The sequence below is a fragment of the Oncorhynchus masou genome, chromosome 31, assembly GCF_036934945.1.
Source record: "Oncorhynchus masou masou isolate Uvic2021 chromosome 31, UVic_Omas_1.1, whole genome shotgun sequence".
Classification (NCBI taxonomy): domain Eukaryota; kingdom Metazoa; phylum Chordata; class Actinopteri; order Salmoniformes; family Salmonidae; genus Oncorhynchus; species Oncorhynchus masou.
Genome location: NC_088242.1, coordinates 8613117 through 8635784, shown reverse-complemented (window position 1 = coordinate 8635784; position 22668 = coordinate 8613117). Strand labels below are relative to the sequence as shown.

At 40.9% G+C, this 22668-nt stretch overlaps 1 protein-coding gene across 1 annotated transcript; it reads right to left on the bottom strand.

The window, feature by feature from the left end:
• Window positions 1-4698: 4698 nt before the first annotated feature.
• On the bottom strand, window positions 4699-19925 carry LOC135525103 (inward rectifier potassium channel 16-like). Its single transcript, XM_064952855.1, has 2 exons — window positions 19802-19925; window positions 4699-6809 (listed from the first exon to the last, which is right to left on the bottom strand). The coding sequence occupies exon 2, from the start codon at window positions 6797-6799 to the stop codon at window positions 5513-5515; it is 1287 nt and encodes a 428-aa protein (XP_064808927.1). The 5' UTR covers window positions 6800-6809; window positions 19802-19925; the 3' UTR covers window positions 4699-5512.
• Window positions 19926-22668: the final 2743 nt, after the last annotated feature.

Below are 22668 nucleotides of genomic sequence, written 5' to 3'. Positions count from 1 at the left end.
AGACTCTTCCAGATCCGCCAGTCAGCCAGGATCTGCCAGAACCACCAGCCAGCCAGGATCTGCCAGATCCAACCACCTGCCTGAGCTTCCTCTCAGTGTTGAGCTTCCTCTCAGTGCTGAGCTTCCTCTCAGTGTTGAGCTTCCTCTCAGTGCTGAGCTTCCTCTCAGTGCTGAGCTTCCTCTCAGTTCCGCGCTACCCCTCAGTCCCTATCTTCCCTCAGTCCCGAGCTTCCCCTAGTGTGTTCGTCATTAAACATGAATCGTAATCTACCCGCCTCATTTTGGTCCGACTCTCCTTCCCACAATGAAAGCCGTAACAACTTTCTTGGATTTGGGGACTGTGAAAATACCCCTGGTGACATGTCTGGTGGAGTAAGTGTGTGTGTCAGAGCTGTGTAAGTTGACTATAGAAACAATTTGAAATTTTGAACAGATTAATGTTTGTTATAAAAGGAAGAAATGATGCAGTCAGTCTCTCCTCAACTCTTAGCCAAGAGAGATGGGCATGTATAGCATTTATATTATCCCTCTGATTACAATAAAGAGCAATATGTGCCACTCTGTTCTGGGTCAGCCCTCCACCACATAACTGGACAATAATCAAGATAAGACAAAACTAGAACCTGCAGGACTTGCTTTTTGGAATGTGGTGTCAAAAAAGCAGAGCATCTTTTTATTATGGACATACCTCTCCCCATCTCCTCAACCATTGAATCTATATGTCTATAGGCTTTGTTTTACAATCTAAGGTAACGCCAAGGAATTTAGTCTCCTCAACTTGTTCAACAGCCACACCATTCATTACCATATTCAGCTGAGGTCTACAACTTATGGAACGATTTGTACCAAATAAAATGCACTTAGTTTTAGAGATGTTCAGGACCAGTTTATTACTGGACACCCATTCCAAAACAGACTGCAACTCTTCGTTAAGGGTTTCAGTGACATCATTAGCTGTGGTTGCTGGTGTGTATATGGTTGAATCATCAGCATACATGGACACATATGCTTATTTTAATGCCAGTGGCAGGTCACTGACAAAAATAGAAAAGAGTAGAGGGCCTAGAGAGCTGCCCTGCAGTACAACACACTTTGCATGTTTGACATTAGAGAAGCTTCCATTAAAGGAAACTCTCTGAGTTCTATTAGGCAGAGGTTGAAAAGCCAGAGCACATACATTTTCTCAACAACAAGCTATAGTCAGCAACATCAAAGGCTGCACTGAAATCTAATCTTCTTATTATCAATTTGTTTCAACCAATCATTGGTAATTTGTGTCAGTGCAGTACATGTCGAGTGCCCCTCTCTATAAGCATCCTGAAAGTATCTTGTTAAGTTGTTTACAAAGACGTAGCATTGTACTTGGTCAAACACAATTTATTCCAACAGTTTGCTAAGAGCTGGCAGAGCCAGTAAAGGTCGCTTTTACCACTCTTGGGTAGCGGAATGACTTTGGCTTCCCTCCAGGCCCGAGGACAAAGACTTTCCTCTAGGCTCAGATTAAATACATGATAGATAGGAGTGGCTATAGAGTCACCTACCATTCTCAGTAGCTTTCCGTCTAAGTTGTCAATGCCAGGAGGTTGGTAAATCATTGATCAATAACAATCATTTTTCCACCTCTCCCACACTAACTTTACAAAATTCAAACTTGCATTGCTTTCCTTTCATGACAAGTTTCTTTATGCGTGAGTACGATGGCCCACTGTTGGAGTACAAATTATTTGTCTTTCTGCCCATCATTTCATTTCCATCATTCTTTATATCATTGATCTTGGCTTCATGATACAGTTTCTTCTTCTTTTTGTTGAGTTTAGTCACATCATTTCTCAATTTTCAGTAACTCAGCCAGTCAGATGTGTAGCCAGTCAGATGTGTAGCCATTCAGATGTGTAGCCAGTCAGATGTGTAGCCAGTCAGATGTGTAGCCAGTCAGATGTGCAGCCACTTCTTTTGCCCCCATCTCTCTCAACCATACAGTTTTTCAGTTCCTCATCAATCCGTGGAGTCATAACAGTTCTGTCAGTTTCTTTACAGGTGCATGTTTATCAAAAAAAAGTGGAAGAAGCAATTTCATAATTGCATCTAGTGCAGCATCTGGATGTTCCTTATAAATCACATCAGACCAACAAATATTGTTTTACATCATCCACATAAGTCACAGCAACATGTTTTGTATGATCTCTTATATACTATTTTAGGCCCAGCTTTTGGAACATTGGTTTTCCTGGACAAAGTCACTATATTGTGATCACTGCATACAATGGGTACGGATACAGCTTTAGAACAAAGTTCTACAGTATTAGTATAAATGTGATCAATACATGTGGATGATCTTGTTCTTGTAGTCTTTGTAAACACCCTGGTAGGTTGATTAATAACCTGAACCAGTTTACATGCACTGCTTGCTGTGAGAAGCTTCCTCTTGAGTGGACAGCTTGATGAAAACCAGTCAATATTTAGGAGAGACGAGACCGAAATAGCAGCACACAAAGTTGCAGACACATTTACAACATAAAACACAAAGCACTACAGTTAAAAAAAACAATTTACACATTGCACAGCAAGATGGTTTGGGAAAGTTAAACTAGCAGTCAAAACATTGACAGCCCCCTACTTCATTTTACATCATGGAGTTTAACCTTTACAATCATATTCCATTCTAGAATTTAACCGAGCTTTAAACTCATATTCCATTCTAGAATTTAACCGAGCTTTAAACTCATATTCCATTCTAGAATTTAACCGAGCTTTAAACTCATATTCCATTCTAGAATTTAACCGAGCTTTAAACTCATATTCCATTCTAGAATTTAACCGAGCTTTAAACTCATATTCCATTCTAGAGTTTAACCTAGCATTAAACTAATATTCCAGTCTAGAATTTAACCTAGCTTTAAACTCATATTCCATTCTAGAATTTAACCGAGCTTTAGACTCATATTCCATTCTAGAGTTTAACCTAGCATTAAACTAATATTCCAGTCTAGAATTTAACCTAGCTTTAAACTCATATTCCATTCTAGAATTTAACCGAGCTTTAGACTCATATTCCATTCTAGAATTTAACCGAGCTTTAAACTCATATTCCATTCTAGAATTTAACCGAGCTTTAAACTCATATTCCATTCTAGAATTTAACCGAGCTTTAAACTCATATTCCATTCTAGAATTTAACCGAGCTTTAAACTCATATTCCATTCTAGAATTTAACCGAGCTTTAAACTCATATTCCATTCTAGAGTTTAACCTAGCATTAAACTAATATTCCAGTCTAGAATTTAACCTAGCTTTAAACTCATATTCCATTCTAGAATTTAACCGAGCTTTAGACTCATATTCCATTCTAGAATATAACCGAGCTTTAGACTCATATTCCATTCTAGAGTTTAACCTAGCATTAAACTAATATTCCAGTCTAGAATTTAACCTAGCTTTAAACTCATATTCCATTCTAGAATTTAACCGAGCTTTAGACTCATATTCCATTCTAGAATTTAACCGAGCTTTAGACTCATATTCCATTCTAGAATTTAACCGAGCTTTAAACTCATATTCCATTCTAGAATTTAACCGAGCTTTAAACTCATATTCCATTCTAGAATTTAACCGAGCTTTAAACTCATATTCCATTCTAGAATTTAACCGAGCTTTAAACTCATATTCCATTCTAGAGTTTAACCTAGCATTAAACTAATATTCCAGTCTAGAATTTAACCTAGCTTTAAACTCATATTCCAGTCTAGAATTTAACCGAGCTTTAGACTCATATTCCATTCTAGAGTTTAACCTAGCATTAAACTAATATTCCAGTCTAGAATTTAACCTAGCTTTAGACTCATATTCCATTCTAGAATTTAACCGAGCTTTAAACTCATATTCCATTCTAGAATTTAACCGAGCTTTAAACTCATATTCCATTCTAGAATTTAACCGAGCTTTAAACTCATATTCCATTCTAGAATTTAACCGAGCTTTAAACTCATATTCCATTCTAGAATTTAACCGAGCTTTAAACTCATATTCCATTCTAGAGTTTAACCTAGCATTAAACTAATATTCCAGTCTAGAATTTAACCGAGCTTTAAACTCATATTCCATTCTAGAATTTAACCGAGCTTTAAACTCATATTCCATTCTAGAGTTTAACCTAGCATTAAACTAATATTCCAGTCTAGAATTTAACCTAGCTTTAAACTCATATTCCAGTCTAGAATTTAACCGAGCTTTAGACTCATATTCCATTCTAGAGTTTAACCTAGCATTAAACTAATATTCCAGTCTAGAATTTAACCTAGCTTTAGACTCATATTCCATTCTAGAATTTAACCGAGCTTTAAACTCATATTCCATTCTAGAATTTAACCGAGCTTTAAACTCATATTCCATTCTAGAATTTAACCGAGCTTTAAACTCATATTCCATTCTAGAATTTAACCGAGCTTTAAACTCATATTCCATTCTAGAATTTAACCGAGCTTTAAACTCATATTCCATTCTAGAGTTTAACCTAGCATTAAACTAATATTCCAGTCTAGAATTTAACCTAGCTTTAAACTCATATTCCATTCTAGAATTTAACCGAGCTTTAGACTCATATTCCATTCTAGAATTTAACCGAGCTTTAGACTCATATTCCATTCTAGAATTTAACCGAGCTTTAAACTCATATTCCATTCTAGAATTTAACCGAGCTTTAAACTCATATTCCATTCTAGAATTTAACCGAGCTTTAAACTAATTTTAAGGGATGAGTTCCTGTGATTTCAGGGCCTTTCGAAGCTTGTTCCAAGCGGAAGGAGCAGAGATTTGGAAAGTGTTTTCACCTATCTCTGTACGGGCCTTTGGCACAATCAACAAAACCCAGTCATGTGAGCGCATGCGATAGTTTTCATTTGTCTGCTGAACATTGTAGTTACGCGAGTCAAACGAGAGCTGACTCAATACGGCCTTATAAATAAAAACGTACCAATGACTTCATCTCCGAAGAGCTAAGGAAGACCAGCCCACTCTCATGTAGAGAGTACAGTGATGAGTGAGGGCTTTGGAGTTAGTAACAAACTTCAGTGCTCCGTGGTACCCAGCCCAGCATATTCAATGAAATCACAGGGGCATACATGTACAGGATATCACCAGAATCAATTACAGGTAAGAAAGTAGTGGAAACAAGCATCTTTCTCGCTTCTAATGAAAAACATGACTTAATACGAAAATAAAAAACTTTTTCGCAAGACTTACGATACTTAAAGGTGAGACACTCATCTATCAATAAACCAAAATACCTCTTAGTTGCTAGTCTTTCTATTTGTTTGTCCTGCACATTGACTGTACGTGTAAGAATCTGAGGTTTCATCTTAGATTTCGTGAAAACAATCAACTTTGTCTTTTCGGCATGTAAAAGCAACTTCAGAACCTGGACAATAGTAAAGGCAGACTGCAATGGCCATGTTTCTGAATGACCATTCGCCAGTTACAATGAAATTGTGTTGGTATTGCCATGTCAGCAGAACATCTACGTCAGAATGGGGTTCCTTGGAAGACACAAATGTCCTTGGTCCTCGCAAACTGCTGTGATAGTAGCAGCCATGGCTGCATGTACCTCAGCTTCTGTGGTGCCGTTTACCAGTTCCACAGTCACCATCGGGGGATTGCAATTAATGCTTGGGCGCTTGGGGCACGGGGAGTGGCGTGGGGAGTGGCTTGGAGTGTGGCGCGGGGACTGGCGCGGGGAGTGGCGTGGGGAACGCCGAAGCTTAATTTGATCGTACTCTTCTGCGCTGACCTCCGGAATCAGGACCTTAGCAGTGTGGTGGAACATGGAGTAGTCTACCTTGTAGTATTTCAGGTTTACATTCAGCATATCTTGGAACAGATGTCCCCAGTGAATCTCGTCGGGTGTGTAGGAGGTGCGAGTCTGGTGCAGGATGCCCGTCGAGTCGTCTGTGTAGGTGAAGGACACCACCAGCTCAAAGTCGTCTTTCCGAAGATCCTCCAGGCTCATGCGGTAGAGTGGAGTACCGGGCTCAATAATGTGGAAGATGGTGGTTGGTATGGCTAAAAGGATATCACTCTGTTTGATTTCCAGGTCCTTGTAGTTGATGTCCACCCTCCCAGTGGCGTGCATGGTGGGGCGGAAGATTTGAGCACGAGCCATCCCCTCCACCATGTGGTGTTGGCGGAAGTCTCCGATCCTCCATGACAGGCACAAACGCCCATTTCGCAAGTTGATGACAGCGCAGTTGCTGAAGCCTACTGTTTGCGTCAGTTTCCGTGTCGATGCCATCTCTGCCACAGCGATACCGATGACGAATGTATCAATAAAACAGCTGATGACATCCTGCACGGTTACGACAATGATCGCCACCATGCAGTTCTCTGACATCCCTCTAAAACCATAACCGATTGTGGTCTGGGTCTCCAGTGAGAATAGGAAAGCCGTGGTGAAGTCCCTCACCTCGTACATACAAGGGGCGTTAGTAGGGTCCTTGATGTCGCCGTTAGCCAGGGCGATCAACCAGTAGAGGATGCCGAAGAAGAGCCAGGAGAGGGTGTAAGAGAGGGTGAAGATGAGGAACATAACTCTCCACCTTATCTCCACCAGCGTAGTGAAGATGTCGGTGACGTACATGAGCCACTCCTCAGGAACATGGCGGAAGAGGACATTGCAGTTGCCATCTTTGCGGACGTAACGACGCTTCTTGTGCTGGTAGCCGATCTCGGCCTTCACGGCGATCAGGGGAGTGGTGTAGGCGTCGACAGAGGGATCAGAGGGACTAATCTCTGTGTAGTCATTGTTCATCCTGTAAGATCTGGGGAAGAAGAGAGACACAGGAAAATCATGTTTATTGGTGTTTTTTTGTTATCTGCTGTATAACACTGAACATGTCACTGTTATGAATTGTATTCTTTTGATCAGGTGGGACGACACATAATTTGGTTCTGGATTCCGAGATTCCGAATTGAGAATGATGTACCAGAACACTGAAATCAAACGTTTTCACCATCATTCAGAATACATGTATTTAGTTGAATTTTGTGGCATTTGAAGGACAACAGTTTTGCAGCAACACACTCCTCCAGATACAACCACATTGTTTATTGGTGGGTCACTGGAATTTTGAATGAGTGGATTTGGGTTGGGTGTTTGTGTGTTAGGGAGGAGAATGCTTATAGGGAGAGGTTGTGCCATTCCATCATAATGATGGAATGTTTCGGCGATTGGAAACCACATGATGGTGAGTTGGGAGACTTCTCTCTGAGGTTCACTGGTATTGAACTGTATTTAGACAGGGAACAGTTGAGTTGAGATGAGATTTGGTCTCTCTCTGTTTATTACCAAAAACGGTGTCTTGAGGGAGAGACAACATGCACAGGCAGACAGCTAAAAATACAAAACACAGACACAACAAACACACACACACACACACACACACACACACACCAGCAAATTCATTACATTCCATCACATTTTTCCACACTCTCTTATGATCAGGAATAATGTACGAAAGTTTCAATAAGAATTGACACTTATATATTAATTGCACTTGAAGGCACTGCTTATTTTTCATGTTTTCCCTGACCTTGCTTTGTCTGTTTCCCCCACTTGGAAGAAGTGCTTTTCAGCTGGACTGAATGACTAGAAAATGGAAAATCCTGCATGTGTACGTACACACAAAGGAAAGTAATACCTCTTTTACTTTTTTATTTTTTTTTATTTTTTTTACAGTTTGATTTATCTTGACCAATGTTTTTAAACATGCACTAGGATATGATGTACAGCTTGACTGACACTTTATCGGCCATATCTTTTTAAAACTTATCCAAAAAGGCTCTTCAATGTGGTTCACCTAGCCGCAACTAGCTTGCCCGTTTTCCACCAGCTTTTACTACGGTTATTGTCGGGCCGAGGAAGTAATTAGCAACAATGTCTGCCATGTATCAAACAGATTGGCACCCTATTCCATTTGGGACACAGCCAATCTCCAACCGCTCCTGTCTTGAATGTCCTCACCCAGATGCAACATCTTAACTAGATTGAGAAAAGAAAGCTAAGGACCTTATTTTTTTGACAGTAAAAACATTGAGATGAGAGAGAAGGCAGGTTATTGAATACTTTTTTCCACAACGGGGTTGTACATAATTTTATAAACGTGAGTGTTCTTTTGTCTTTCCTCCATATGTAGTCTTCTATACCATTTAGTTTGCTGCATGGTGCACTTTGACCTGCTCTCAATATGCAATTTAAGATGTCAACCTGGGAATGTTTACTATCTACGATTCCATTTGTTTCTCCCCTGACTCCATGGACTGTATCAATACAGTTTATCATAATGAGGCAGTTGCCTAGAGATGTAAAAACCCATGGCAACAAACCCTATTAGCCCCATCCATATTCTATGGCGTTCTCAGCTGCTTTGAAGGATCATGTGGCCTGAGTTTGCAGAGTTGTATTTTTTCCCTACTTCAGTTTGTTTCTAAGGCCCTGCTACTCATAGGGCTTCTCCCTACTGCAGTTTGTTTCTAATGCCCTGCTACTCATAGGGCTTCTCCCTACTGCAGTTTGTTTCTAATGCCCTGCACTCATAGGGCTTCTCCCTACTTCAGTTTGTTTCTAATGCCCTGCTACTCATAGGGCTTCTCCCTACTGCAGTTTGTTTCTAATGCCCTGCTACTCATAGGGCTTCTCCCTACTTCAGTTTGTTTCTAATGTCCTGCTACTCATAGGGCTTCTCGCTACTTCAGTTTGTTTCTAATGCCCTGCTACTCATAGGGCTTCTCCCTACTGCAGTTTGTTTCTAATGCCCTGCTACTCATAGGGCTTCTCCCTACTGCAGTTTGTTTCTAATGCCCTGCTACTCATAGGGCTTCTCCCTACTGCAGTTTGTTTCTAATGCCCTGCTACTCATAGGGCTTCTCCCTACTGCAGTTTGTTTCTAAGGCCCTGCTACTCATAGGGCTTCTCCCTACTGCAGTTTGTTTCTAATGCCCTGCTACTCATAGGGCTTCTCCCTACTGCAGTTTGTTTCTAATGCCCTGCTACTCATAGGGCTTCTCGCTAATTCAGTTTGTTTCTAAGGCCCTGCTACTCATAGGGCTTCTCCCTACTGCAGTTTGTTTCTAATGCCCTGCTACTCATAGGGCTTCTCCCTACTTCAGTTCGTTTCTAATGCCCTGCTACTCATAGGGCTTCTCCCTACTGCAGTTTGTTTCTAATGCCCTGCTACTCATAGGGCTTCTCCCTACTTCAGTTTGTTTCTAATGCCCTGCTACTCATAGGGCTTCCTGTAACTCGTATTTTCTGTATTACCAAGGTCATCTAAGGAGAAACATGTAAGACTATACAACACCCACATTAACAACTGTGGTTTACACTCTGTGACACACTGACTGTTTGTATATTTGATTGTTATGTTTTAAGTCAGGTGTTTTCAATTGTGCTATTTTCAGAGTACTAATTCAATAGCAATTTGACTTTGCAGTGAATTTGGTCAAATGACTCTGTACTCATCTTAAACCGGCAACACTAAATGCATGATGGATGAGGTTTTTGAATGCAAATGCAGTGCATGGCCCACCGTTTAAGTGACTTTCATCTGGTGGAGTGAGTCCAAAGTGTTGGGGGAAAAGGTTGTGCCAGTAGAGGAAGTACCACAGGACTGAATTGGTCTAGGTTAGACTGAGGGGAAAAATCTATGTGGAAACTGGAACACTCTCATCGTGTGATCACGGGCAAAGAAAGGATCCATCACAGCCAAACCACAGAGAACATCCTCCCTACTCACAAACACACACACACACACACACACACACACACACACACACACACACACACACACACACACACACACACACACACACACACACACACACACACACACACACACACACACACACACACACCCCTGAAAGCATCTTCCTTTTCTCCGTCTGAGTGCAATCAAACCTCTCCTATCTTCTGTCCAAAACAAGTGTGGTTTGACGTTATCTGACTGAGTTCACGAGACTCTCTGGTCTCAAACTCTGCTTCCTGTTGGCTAAAGATGTTGCCCTGCGTTGCCAAAACATAGAACTCAGTGTATGAGATCACAGGAAAAAAAAGGTTCTACTATGTTCCCATAACCCCCTTCTCCTCCAAAAATGCAAATATATCTTTAAATGAAAACAGGAAACAAAACATTATGCTTTTTACCTCTACAATGTTGTTATTCAGAGAATAATATATTCTTGAATGTGATGGTCTGGACAGGGCTGACGTTGTGGATGTTTGTGTTGTTATTCAAGAGAATAATATATTCTTGAATGTGATGGTCTGGACAGGGCTGACGTTGTGGATGTTTGTGTTGTTATTCAAGAGAATAATATATTATTGAATGTGATGGTCTGGACAGGGCTGACGTTGTGGATGTTTGTGTTGTTATTCAAGAGAATAATATATTCTTGAATGTGATGGTCTGGACAGGGCTGACGTTGTGGATGTTTGTGTTGTTATTCAAGAGAATAATATATTCTTGAATGTGATGGTCTGGACAGGGCTGACGTTGTGGATGTTTGTGTTGTTATTCAAGAGAATAATATATTCTTGAATGTGATGGTCTGGACAGGGCTGACGTTGTGGATGTTTGTGTTGTTATTCAAGAGAATAATATATTCTTGAATGTGATGGTCTGGACAGGGCTGACATTGTGGATGTTTGTGTTGTTATTCAAGAGAATAATATATTCTTGAATGTGATGGTCTGGACAGGGCTGACGTTGTGGATGTTTGTGTTGTTATTCAAGAGAATAATATATTCTTGAATGTGATGGTCTGGACAGGGCTGACGTTGTGGATGTTTGTGTTGTTATTCAAGAGAATAATATATTCTCGAATGTGATGGTCTGGACAGGGCTGACGTTGTGGATGTTTGTGTTGTTATTCAGAGAATAATATATTCTCGAATGTGATGGTCTGGACAGGGCTGACGTTGTGGATGTTTGTGTTGTTATTCAGAGAATAATATATTCTCGAATGTGATGGTCTGGACAGGGCTGACGTTGTGGATGTTTGTGTTGTTATTCAGAGAATAATATATTCTTGAATGTGATGGTCTGGGCAGGGGTGACGTTGTGGATGTTTGTGTGCGTCTGTATGGTGTCGTTTGTACGTGGCTGTTTTGTATTGTAAAAAAAATATATATATATATATATTTTCTTGAATGGAAAGCCCTACTGTATGTCTGTGAATCATCTCCACATTACCATAACTGCTTTCTTGTGAAAGTAAATCCTCCTACTATTAATCTGTTTATGTTATACAGTAGAATAACCCTCACTTTTTTTAATGACATTTCACTGGTCATAAAACTCAGGATTACAGCACTAACACAGTATGTATTATTGCTAATTTAGCCTAAAAGGAAGCATGTTTTAAGATCTTCAAACTGAAAATAAACCACACAATACTAATTGTGTTAATTAACACAACTGACATCTTGATTAAAGACCTACTTTATGACGATAAGGCTCTTAATGCTTCAGACCACTGGTTGTGCAGTGTAGACACAGTGCACCAAAACCAGAGGCTCTTTGCCCCTAGCGACAATACGTGATGACCAGTCCTAAGTATATCACATGACCCCTTTATGAGTCCAAAATGGCACCCTATTCTCTATATAGTGCACTACTTTAGACCAGAGCCCTATGGGTACAGCAGTATATTGTTAAAGGGTTGCCATTTGGAATTCAGCCTCAGTCAAACTTAATTAAGACTTTCGCCTCCCCAGGACAATATGGTCAGTGTTTCTCCAACAAGGAAAGTTTGTCAAGAAACTCACAATGGCCCCCTTCAAATATGTTAACAGGCTGACTCCCTAGTAATGTTTTCTATAGCTACCGGCCTTAAACCCTAAAATGTTATTAATGAGTTTAATAAGGATAATTCTATCTTGTCTCATGTGGCTGTTTATCTCATAACAGCATCAAAGATCTGAGTGTTATGTTCCCTCCAAATGTTAATAGTTGTGTGCTTTTTTGTTTTGTTTTTAAATCTATAAAAACAGCTGTATTTGGAAAAACACACGCTAGGAGTCTAGGCATGAGTCTTGCAGCACGCTGGTGTAAAAACACAAGCTTGGAGTCTAGGCATGAGTCTTGCAGCACGCTGGTGTAAAAACACAAGCTTGGAGTCTAAGCATGAGTCTTGCAGCACGCTGGTGGAAAAACACAAGCTAGCAGTCTAGACATGAGTCTTGCAGCACACTGGTGGAAAAACACAAGCTAGGAGTCTAGACATGAGTCTTGCAGCACGCTGGTGTAAAAACACAAGCTTGGAGTCTAAGCATGAGTCTTGCAGCATGCTGGTGGAAAAACACAAGCTAGGAGTCTAGACATGAGTCTTGCAGCACGCTGGTGGAAAAACAAGCTAGGAGTCTAGACATGAGTCTTGCAGCACGCTGGTGTAAAAACACAAGCTGGAAGTCTAGGCATGAGTTTTGCAGCACGCTGGTGTAAAAACACAAGCTAGGAGTCTAGACATGAGTCTTGCAGCACGCTGGTGGAAAAACAAGCTAGGAGTCTAGACATGAGTCTTGCAGCACGCTGGTGTAAAAACACAAGCTGGAAGTCTAGGCATGAGTTTTGCAGCACGCTGGTGTAAAAACACAAGCTCGGAGTCTAGGCATGAGTCTTGCAGCACGCTGGTGTAAAAACACAAGCTAGGAGTCTAGGCATGAGTCTTGCAGCATGCTGGTGTAAAAACACAAGCTAGGAGTCTAGGCATGAGTCTTGCAGCACGCTGGTGTAAAAACACAAGCTTGGAGTCTAGGCATGAGTCTTGCAGCACGCTGGTGTAAAAACACAAGCTTGGAGTCTAAGCATGAGTCTTGCAGCACGCTGGTGGAAAAACACAAGCTAGGAGTCTAGACATGAGTCTTGCAGCACACTGGTGGAAAAACACAAGCTAGGAGTCTAGACATGAGTCTTGCAGCACGCTGGTGTAAAAACACAAGCTTGGAGTCTAGGCATGAGTCTTGCAGCACACTGGTGTAAAAACACAAGCTAGGAGTCTAGGCATGAGTCTTGCAGCACACTGGTGTAAAAAAAACAAGCGATAAAATATGGGTAGCCTACAGTACAAAGTCTTCATTTCAGTTTAAGTTACACTTTGGTCAGATTACGATTCACACGTTCTCTTTGAGTTGTATTCAGTTTTCATCGTTCTCCATGCAGTCACAACAGGGTATTTCCACAGAGGAAGAGCAGGGTACCGCATAGAATGTCTGATGTGCATTTCAAATAGTGTTAATTCGTTTTTCATTTGGCGTTTCATGTTAATTAGATGCTTTTGCTGTCAGACACCAAAGCACAGCAGGGTTGGTAAGACGGCAGGTTTACAAATTAGATCAAATCAGGCATTCATTTATTTGAATAATTGTCCATTTACGATAATGCATTTACAGCTGAAGCAACCCAGATGTCCTTGTAAACACAGGCACATCTAGTTACTGTAGGCCACCAGTCTAGGGAGGGAGACACTCACACATCCACGCACGCGCACTCACACTCACACTCACGGACACACACGCATACATACACATACACACACATACACACACGCATACACCCACGCATACACACACACGGACACACACACACACACACACACGGAGACACACACACAACACACGGACACAACGGCATGCACACACGGGCACACACGGACACACACACACGGACACACACACACGCACACACACACGGAGACACACACACAACACACGGACACAAACGCACACTCACACTGACACACACCATTTGCTTGCATGCAGTAACATTCCGTGAAGCTGGTGCCCTTCCATATTGTACGTTTGTGCTGAAAACATCCAATGGCAGCACAGTTCACCTGCAATATACTGTAGTAGGACACAGAATCATAGCATAAAGCTCTAGCCTGGTCTCGGAGCTGTTTGTGCTTTCTTGCCGAACTCCTAAGGTCATTGTCACACCAATGACAAGATCTGGGTTCCAGGCTAGTTGAGCTACTGTTCCACACAGCTCCGTGTCACCTATTCAGAGACAACTGGACTAGAGGGATGAAAGGAGGGAAAGTATTTTGTCCAACCAAACAGGGTGTATTTCTTGTACCGCTCAGGGCCCCTCGTTTACAACTCTGACATGTTCACTTAAAAAAAACAGCAGATAACATTCTGCCACCCCAGTCAGTATTCACTGGCATAGAACCGGCGTTGTTCACGCGGGTGGGTCCAGCCCCCTGTACTGCCCTGGGCCCTTCTGTCACCCCTTTTAACCTTCAGTTCCTCTGTGGACAAACATTCTAAATCATTCTAAAGTATTCTAAAGCATTCTAAAGCATTCTAAAGCATTCTAAAGCATTCTATCGTTAGGGTAATGGTTTAGATTGCAGTTACAACATTGCAGTTATTCTAGAGGGACTTGTTGAATCGGGTTATTTGACCCTTACTGAGTAGTGCTTTACTGCAATTGATTGTGAACAAGGCAACAAAGTGAAGTGAATTCTAACTAGATGATAATGAATATATGTGAAATACAACTGTTACTAAACCATTTGCATGTACGGAGTTAATTAAACAGAATATGTACTGTGTATATATATTTTTTTTTACAATAAATATTGAGGATTTATTAATAGTATGAGATCGATATGGCTGGGATTCAATCCCATCATGCTTTGTCAGCTATGCATATTTTAAAGGCAATTTGTCCGTGTTCATGGAGAAAACATTCACGGTAAAAGCTGCATATATCAGCTCTATGGAAAATGTTCTTTAAATGTCAAAACCTCTAATGCGGATCTACAACTGATCGGTTTGAATGCTGGCCTTGATTACGTCAGGAAAGCAATCTTGATGACCTTTATTGAGATTCTACCCAGAAACACATATTCTCATTGAATAGATCTGTCGAGATTCAAATTCAATTTGCATAATATGTGCATACACTTTTCAATTCACATTAGTAACGATAATGTCACAAGCCGAGAGAAGGTTTGGTTGACGTTCTTGCTTTGCAGCTCAAAAGTACTGTAAATGTCACAGTACCCACCAGCCAGGAGGCATTGCAAACTATTCAACAAGCTAGCTACAAGCTAACATTAAGCAAGCAACTCTTAATGGATCTACTATATTACTCAACAATTCACAAGCATGTGCAGACAATTAAAGGGTTTATTTTCTCATCTGTACACTCAATACTTTTTAGCTTCCAGACAAAAGTGTTACACAGTGTTACTGCTAGCTAAAGCTAACATGTCTTCATCAAGTAACGTTAGCCTATCAAAGATGAATGATTCACCCGCTAATAGGAATATGCAGATTATATTAGATGAGTTTATTAGTCACATGCAGATGTAATTGCAGGGTAAAGTGAAATTCTTAAACTCCTAGCTCCGTACAGTAGGCTTACCTTACAACATTACAAGAAACAATGCTTATCTTTGATCAATATCATGCAAATCACGTAGTTAAAGCAAATTGCGACTGAAAAAATGGGTATAATTCAACGAGGTGTTGAGCTGTTTTATGTGGAAGCCCATTCCCACCATTCCAAAAATAAAATGTATATACCTCATATCAGGGCTAAACAACACTCTTCCTGTTTCAGGACTGTAGATCTCCAGCCAGAGGGTTGGACTGAAAACCTACAGGACTGTAGATCTCCAGCCAGAGGGTTGGACTGAAAATCTACAGGACGGTAGATCTCCAGCCAGAGGGTTGGAATGAAAACCTACAGGACAGTAGATCTCCAGGAAGAGGGTTGGACTGATAACCTACAGGACGGTAGATCTCCAGCCAGAGGGTTGGACTGAAAACCTACAGGACAGTAGATCTCCGGGAAGAGGGTTGGACTGAAAACCTACAGGACAGTAGATCTCCAGCCAGAGGGTTGGACTGAAAACCTACAGGACAGTAGATCTCCAGCCAGAGGGTTGGACTGAAAACCTACAGGACAGTAAATCTCCAGGAAGAGGGTTGGACTGAAAACCAACAGGACGGTAGATCTCCAGGAAGAGGGTTGGACTGAAAACCAACAGGACAGTAAATCTCCAGGAAGAGGGTTGAACTGAAAACCAACAGGATGGTAAATCTCCAGGAAGAGGGTTGGACTGAAAACCAACAGGACGTTAGATCTCCTGGAAGAGGGTTGGACTGAAAACCAACAGGACGGTAGATCTCCAGGAAGAGGGTTGGACTGAAAACCAACAGGACTGTAGATCTCCAGGAAGAGGGTTGGACTGAAAACCAACAGGACGGTAGATCTCCAGGAAGAGGGTTGGACTGAAAACCAACAGGATGGTAGATCTCCAGCCAGAGGGTTGGACTGAAAACCTACAGGACTGTAGATCTCCAGCCAGAGGGTTGGACTGAAAATCTACAGGACGGTAGATCTCCAGCCAGAGGGTTGGAATGAAAACCTACAGGACAGTAGATCTCCAGGAAGAGGGTTGGACTGATAACCTACAGGACGGTAGATCTCCAGCCAGAGGGTTGGACTGAAAACCTACAGGACAGTAGATCTCCGGGAAGAGGGTTGGACTGAAAACCTACAGGACAGTAGATCTCCAGCCAGAGGGTTGGACTGAAAACCTACAGGACAGTAGATCTCCAGCCAGAGGGTTGGACTGAAAACCTACAGGACAGTAAATCTCCAGGAAGAGGGTTGGACTGAAAACCAACAGGACGGTAGATCTCCAGGAAGAGGGTTGGACTGAAAACCAACAGGACAGTAAATCTCCAGGAAGAGGGTTGAACTGAAAACCAACAGGATGGTAAATCTCCAGGAAGAGGGTTGGACTGAAAACCAACAGGACGTTAGATCTCCTGGAAGAGGGTTGGACTGAAAACCAACAGGACGGTAGATCTCCAGGAAGAGGGTTGGACTGAAAACCAACAGGACTGTAGATCTCCAGGAAGAGGGTTGGACTGAAAACCAACAGGACGGTAGATCTCCAGGAAGAGGGTTGGACTGAAAACCAACAGGATGGTAGATCTCCAGGAAGAGGGTTGGACTGAAAACCAACAGGACTGTAGATCTCCAGGAAGAGGGTTGGACTGAAAACCAACATGACGGTAGATCTCCAGGAAGAGGGTTGGACTGAAAACCAACAGGACAGTAGATCTCCAGGAAGAGGGTTGGACTGAAAACCAACAGGACGGTAGATCTCCAGGAAGAGGGTTGGACTGAAAACCCACAGGACAGTAGATTTCCAGGAAGAGTGTTGGACTGAAAACCAACATGACTGTAGATCTCCAGGAAGAGGGTTGGACTGAAAACCAACAGGACAGTAGATCTCCAGGAAGAGGGTTGGACTGAAAACCAACAGGACAGTAGATCTCCAGGAAGAGGGTTGGACTGAAAACCAACAGGACAGTAGATCTCCAGGAAGAGGGTTGGTTTCTTCATTTGTAGCATTGTGTGGCGATTTCCATCTATCCACATTGCCACCGGGAAATGTGTGGCAAGCTGGCGTTTTGCCCCAGTACCTTTGATTTGTATTAATAAAAAATATTGACACAGAAGTGTTGAAAAGAGAGACAAAGTATTGTAGTTTAGACTGATTCACCCCATGACTTGTTTGACAGGATGTTTAGGTTTTTCATTCTCCATAGGGCCAGGAATTCTTCCCCTGGTCCCATCATAGCCCACATATAGTAAAAACATGTTTTATAGCTGCTTTTAATACTATGTCTTACCAAGAATTATACCCGGTTAGGTAAGCCTACCAGATCAGAAAAATCTCTGGGCAACCTGGAAAACAATTTCCACCGCACCACTCTGGGGCCTGTGGTGCAACCTCTAAAATCACCACACAATGTTACAAATGAAGAAAAAAAACATGTTCTATTTGTGTGATCTACTATCTCAAAAATGTTGACTTACATAGTTTGGCGTGGAGTTCAACGAGACAATTGTGTTTTCATTGCCTTGCTCGGGGAGGGGGTGCAACTGTTGGGCGAGTGTTGTGCGCGACCTCCCGAGGTAATGCTTCAAGTTGTGATAATTTCGCAAGTTTACACAACATTATTGCCTCTTGAGAATCGATATCTCTTCGAGAACCTCTCGAAAAATGTAACTTTGCTATCATTTATGTGAAAACTGTATTATTCATAGCTTGTGCCAACTTTTGAAAGATCAATAGGACAAACTTTTTCTTTTAAACAGTGTCTTTTTCTGCTCTGTCAGCGTCTAGGTGTCATCGACTGACGCCCTCTTCACCTCATGATGCTCTCGGACCACAAACAAACTAGGATGACATCACAGATTCCAATCAGACCAACTCCATGAATGACCTACTCTTTGTTTGCAGTTGTCTAAAAAAATATATATATTTTGCTCAAAACAATTTTGTTTGTACCCTTTAGTATGCGTACTTCACTGTATTTATACTTAGGATATCGGTTTTCAACAGTGAAAGTAAAACTACTTCTGGAGGGCGTCTTTAACCTTTAACCTGAACTTAAAGTTCACAGATATGGAAGATTCAGATCAGACAAACCTATCACTCTTGTCAACAACTCCTTTTTGATGTTGTAAAAACGGTCACCTAGGTCTCTAATTAAAAACCTTAGATCAGTCTCAGATTTTACATTGTTGTCGTTGTCATCAGATTGTAGTTGTCAGTTTAAACTCTATCCTTACTTAGTTGTTGTGTCTCAACACTTTACATCTAAAAACAAAATGTTGACAACAGCACTAATCTATTTCTAGGTTTAGTTTCTTAGTGAAAAAGTATTAAAGCACAAATAGAAGTAAGACAAGCTGTTGTTAAACAAACAAAATGTATAGAATTTACACTTTCAGTATATTTTTAGTTTTCTCAGTGGAAAGAACATCACGTTAGAAGAATTGAAAAGGACCTTTAAATGTCAAGCCCTTATAACGCAAATCTACCACTGATCGGATTTAATCCTGGCCTTTATCACTTCAGGAAGGCATGCTTGACTGTTTTATAACCAGAAACTCTTATCTTTGCTTGAGCCATGCATGAAAGATCAATATTTATGAAACAGTGTCTTTTCTGCTCTGTCAGCATTCTGTGCATCATCTCAGTGGAAAGAATTGACGCTCGATGGGAAGACACTTGCTGAATCAACGTTGTTTCCAAGTAATTTCAATTAAATAATGTTGAACCAAAGTGGAATAGATGTTGATTTGACGTAAGTAAAGCTGAATGCTTTAAATGTCCCCTGTTCAAGACCACAACGTCAGGTTTTCATTATGCAACTCCCAATACTATGGCTTGAGTTGCCATTCGTCTACTAAGGCATTTTCCGTGTAATAAGTTGTATTTAGTAATTGCATGGCTCTCCATTAATCCTTTAGTCTACGCCCTGTCTAAGATGGGGGTGGGGGTTAAACTAACGTACAGTATGGACTTGTTTTAAGAGGGTCATAGCAAGAATTATTTAGCTATTTGAGTTAGACTTTTAAGACCCCTTCAAGTATCAAAAAATATATATATTTTTTTGGGGTATGAAACATTGATTTTGGCATTACTGCTATTAGCCAATAGAAATGCATTGAATACTAGATTCACTACATGGAACAGATAGACCCCAAAACATTTTCAAAGGGAAGTTTGTTCTGAAGTGCCTATTCTATATCTGAGAGACCAGGAAACGATTTACACTGCATTAAAAAAAATATGACAAGTATTTATCACCTTATATTAGGTGCTGAACTATCCATATATACTTCCATAACTGGTACCCGGGAACCTACAGACGAGTCTTGTGAACATCCTAGAGCAGAACGGAGATATTAAAAAGAGCGTTGTTGTTTCATACCTGTTACAAAAGTAGTCTGGAGTCGGGCTACCTCTGTGTGAGGCTGCTTCCTGTGTGTAGGGAAGAACCAGAGCGGAGACTGGTACAGGTGCAACAACAGCCGTGCCTACGAGAATGAAATCGGCCCACCTGTAGCTGTACAAAGTAAATATAAACACCTCCCCGTAGGTGTGTCCCTGTGTTTGTCTGGGTAGTGTGCATTATCATAATGGTAACCTTAACAACCTCCATGGCTCAGAGCAGGGTTGTTGTGTCTCTTTCCTTCTGTTCATCTTGCCCAGCATTTAGCCTTTCTGCAATACATTGTCTCCAAGCTGTTCAGCGACTACTTTGGGTTGTACTGATGATTATATTTCCCCATCTATACTGATCCTGACCTCTAGTTCTAGACTACCTCTCATGGGAATCAGGAGAGTCCATTAAACAAGGGTGAGAAACTCAACCGCCTCTTTCTCCATCTGGACGTAAAACGAGTCCAAACATATTTGTTAAATAGTTGAACAACCCTCCTGACAATGGTTCAAAATTAGAGCTTTTAAACCTGTATTTGCCATGACTTGACCACATCAAGAGTAGAGGAATCCCACTCTCCCTCATGTGCCCACTCTCTCTGTTTCTCTATGAATTGACCATGAAGCCCATACTTCCAGTCTCAGCGAGTGACATGACACATTAGACTCAAATGTCTCTTTGCTTCCCTCTCAATAGTTTCTCCAGAAATCCTCATTAGTTGTCAGAAGCAAGAAAAAATTAAAATAGGCAGGTTTTCAGATTTGAGAATCTGTTGACTAACCTATCCCTCTAATGGTGTCGTAAAAAAGGGTTGTTTGATATACACACAAAAAGAAATCTGAATTCCTTAAGAAGGATGATGGTTGTATGTGGAATCATACTAACCAAAATAACCCTTTGAGTCCTTTAATGGTTCTTTTCAGTTCAAAAAAAGGTTATTTCATCTCACTCAGGGTAATAATTCCAATGTTGAGGCGGTAGCTCATTAGCATATGTGGGGGCTTGGTTTGCACACAGCTCTGTCTAAATGCATAGTGCCAACTGTAAAGTTTGGTAGAGAAGGAATACTGGTCTGGGCTGTTTTTCATGGTTTGTGCTAAGCTCCTTAGTTCCAGTGAAGGGAAATTCTAACGCTACAACATACTCTACTACATATTCTAGACGATTCTGTGCTTCCAACTTTATGGCAATAGTTTGGGGAAGGCCCTTTGCTTTTTTAACATGATACTGCCACCTTGCACAAAGTGAGGTGCGTACGGAAATGGTTTGTTCGAGAATGGTGTGAAAGAACTTGACTGGCCTGCACAGAGCCCTCACCTCAACCCCACTGAACATCTCTGGGATGAATTGGAACACCGACTGTAAGTCATTCTGGAAAAGAGAATCTACTAAATGGCCAAAATGTAAATGTTAAATGTAAAAAGGCTTTTAAACATAGCCAAACCTGTTTTGGTGTTATATAGAATATATATAAAAGGAATATTATATAAAAAGTTTCCGTATAGCACCAAAAATGGTTCTGCTATACTACCAAGCGAAACAACCCTCATTTGACACCAAATAAAACCGTTTCTTTTTAGTGTGTACAGTACAAACACACATATACACAGTACACAGTACACATTACACAATAGGACAAATATAAGCACCCACATGGCTATTATAACCCAGGTAGGGTTGTTGGTGTTGTGGGCCCACAGGGCAGGGAGATATGAGGCAATGGAATTGGGAGTTCCCTTTCCTTCCTGACTTTTCCATCCTGGCAGTGTTGACGTTAATGACGTGTAAAGGTAGCTAGGGCTGAACAACACACATACTGTATTGTAGTTAACAGGGATTATCTGCCTGTCGCCACAGATGCCCAAAGAGAGCTGGGCTTCTGTTTGAACATAGAGGGAATCATACTCTAAACTGGATTTGTATGATTCTTTATGCAATATTGCAGTAGAAGTAACTAGTCAGCTTTCACAATACTCCGTTATGCCTCTGATGAATGCCTTTAAAAATATATATTATTTGATGTGGGCGTGAATAGGGAATTGACATTCATACAATCTGGGTCAGTCAATTGTTTAGTCCACACAGGTCCTAATACAAAGCCTAGCTACAGGAGCACAACGTGGAGTGTCTGGCTTTACTTCCTGGTGTATCTGACCACAGACAACTGTAGTAAGCCTGACTATATTTCTCATAACCTTACAGGACGGTAGGCCTACAGTTGGTCATGGGAAAGCTGTCTATCAACCACAACTTGTGTCTGAAAGCTACTGTTAACTTTGCATTGTGGAATAGAAACTCATGTTCTACCCTAGTCTATTATATGGTGTAGAACATTAGGGTCTGAATTTATTCACACCCTTGATAAAGATCACCTATAAATCATTCAAATACTATATTGTATGATAAAAAAAATGTGAAGTGATATTATTTTATACTAATCCAATTGCTCAGAGAAAGAGATTTTGTTTAAAGGGCAATATTGTTTTATCAAAACAAAATAAGAGTCAAAATTAACACTCGAAAATATTCTTATCAATAAAGTAGTCAAAACGTTTAGTAATTTGTCCCATATTCCTAGCACGCAATGACAACATCAAGGTAGTGACCATACACAATTAGTGGATGCATTTGCAGTTCGTTTTGAGTTGGGTTTCTGATGATTTTGTTCCAAATAGAAATGAATGGTTAACAATGCATTGTGTTATTTTGGAGTCACTTTTGTTGTAAATAAGAATCTGTGTTTCTAAACACTTCTATGTAAATCTGGATGCTACCATAAAAATCCTGGATGAGTCGTGAATAATGATGAATGAGAAAGTTACAGAGGGTCAAAGATCATACCCCCAAGTCATGCT

Excerpts from the sequence above, each read along its gene's own strand:
- LOC135525103 (XM_064952855.1), bottom strand. The coding sequence starts at position 6,799 with ATGAACAATGACTACACAGAGATTAGTCCCTCTGATCCCTCTGTCGAC.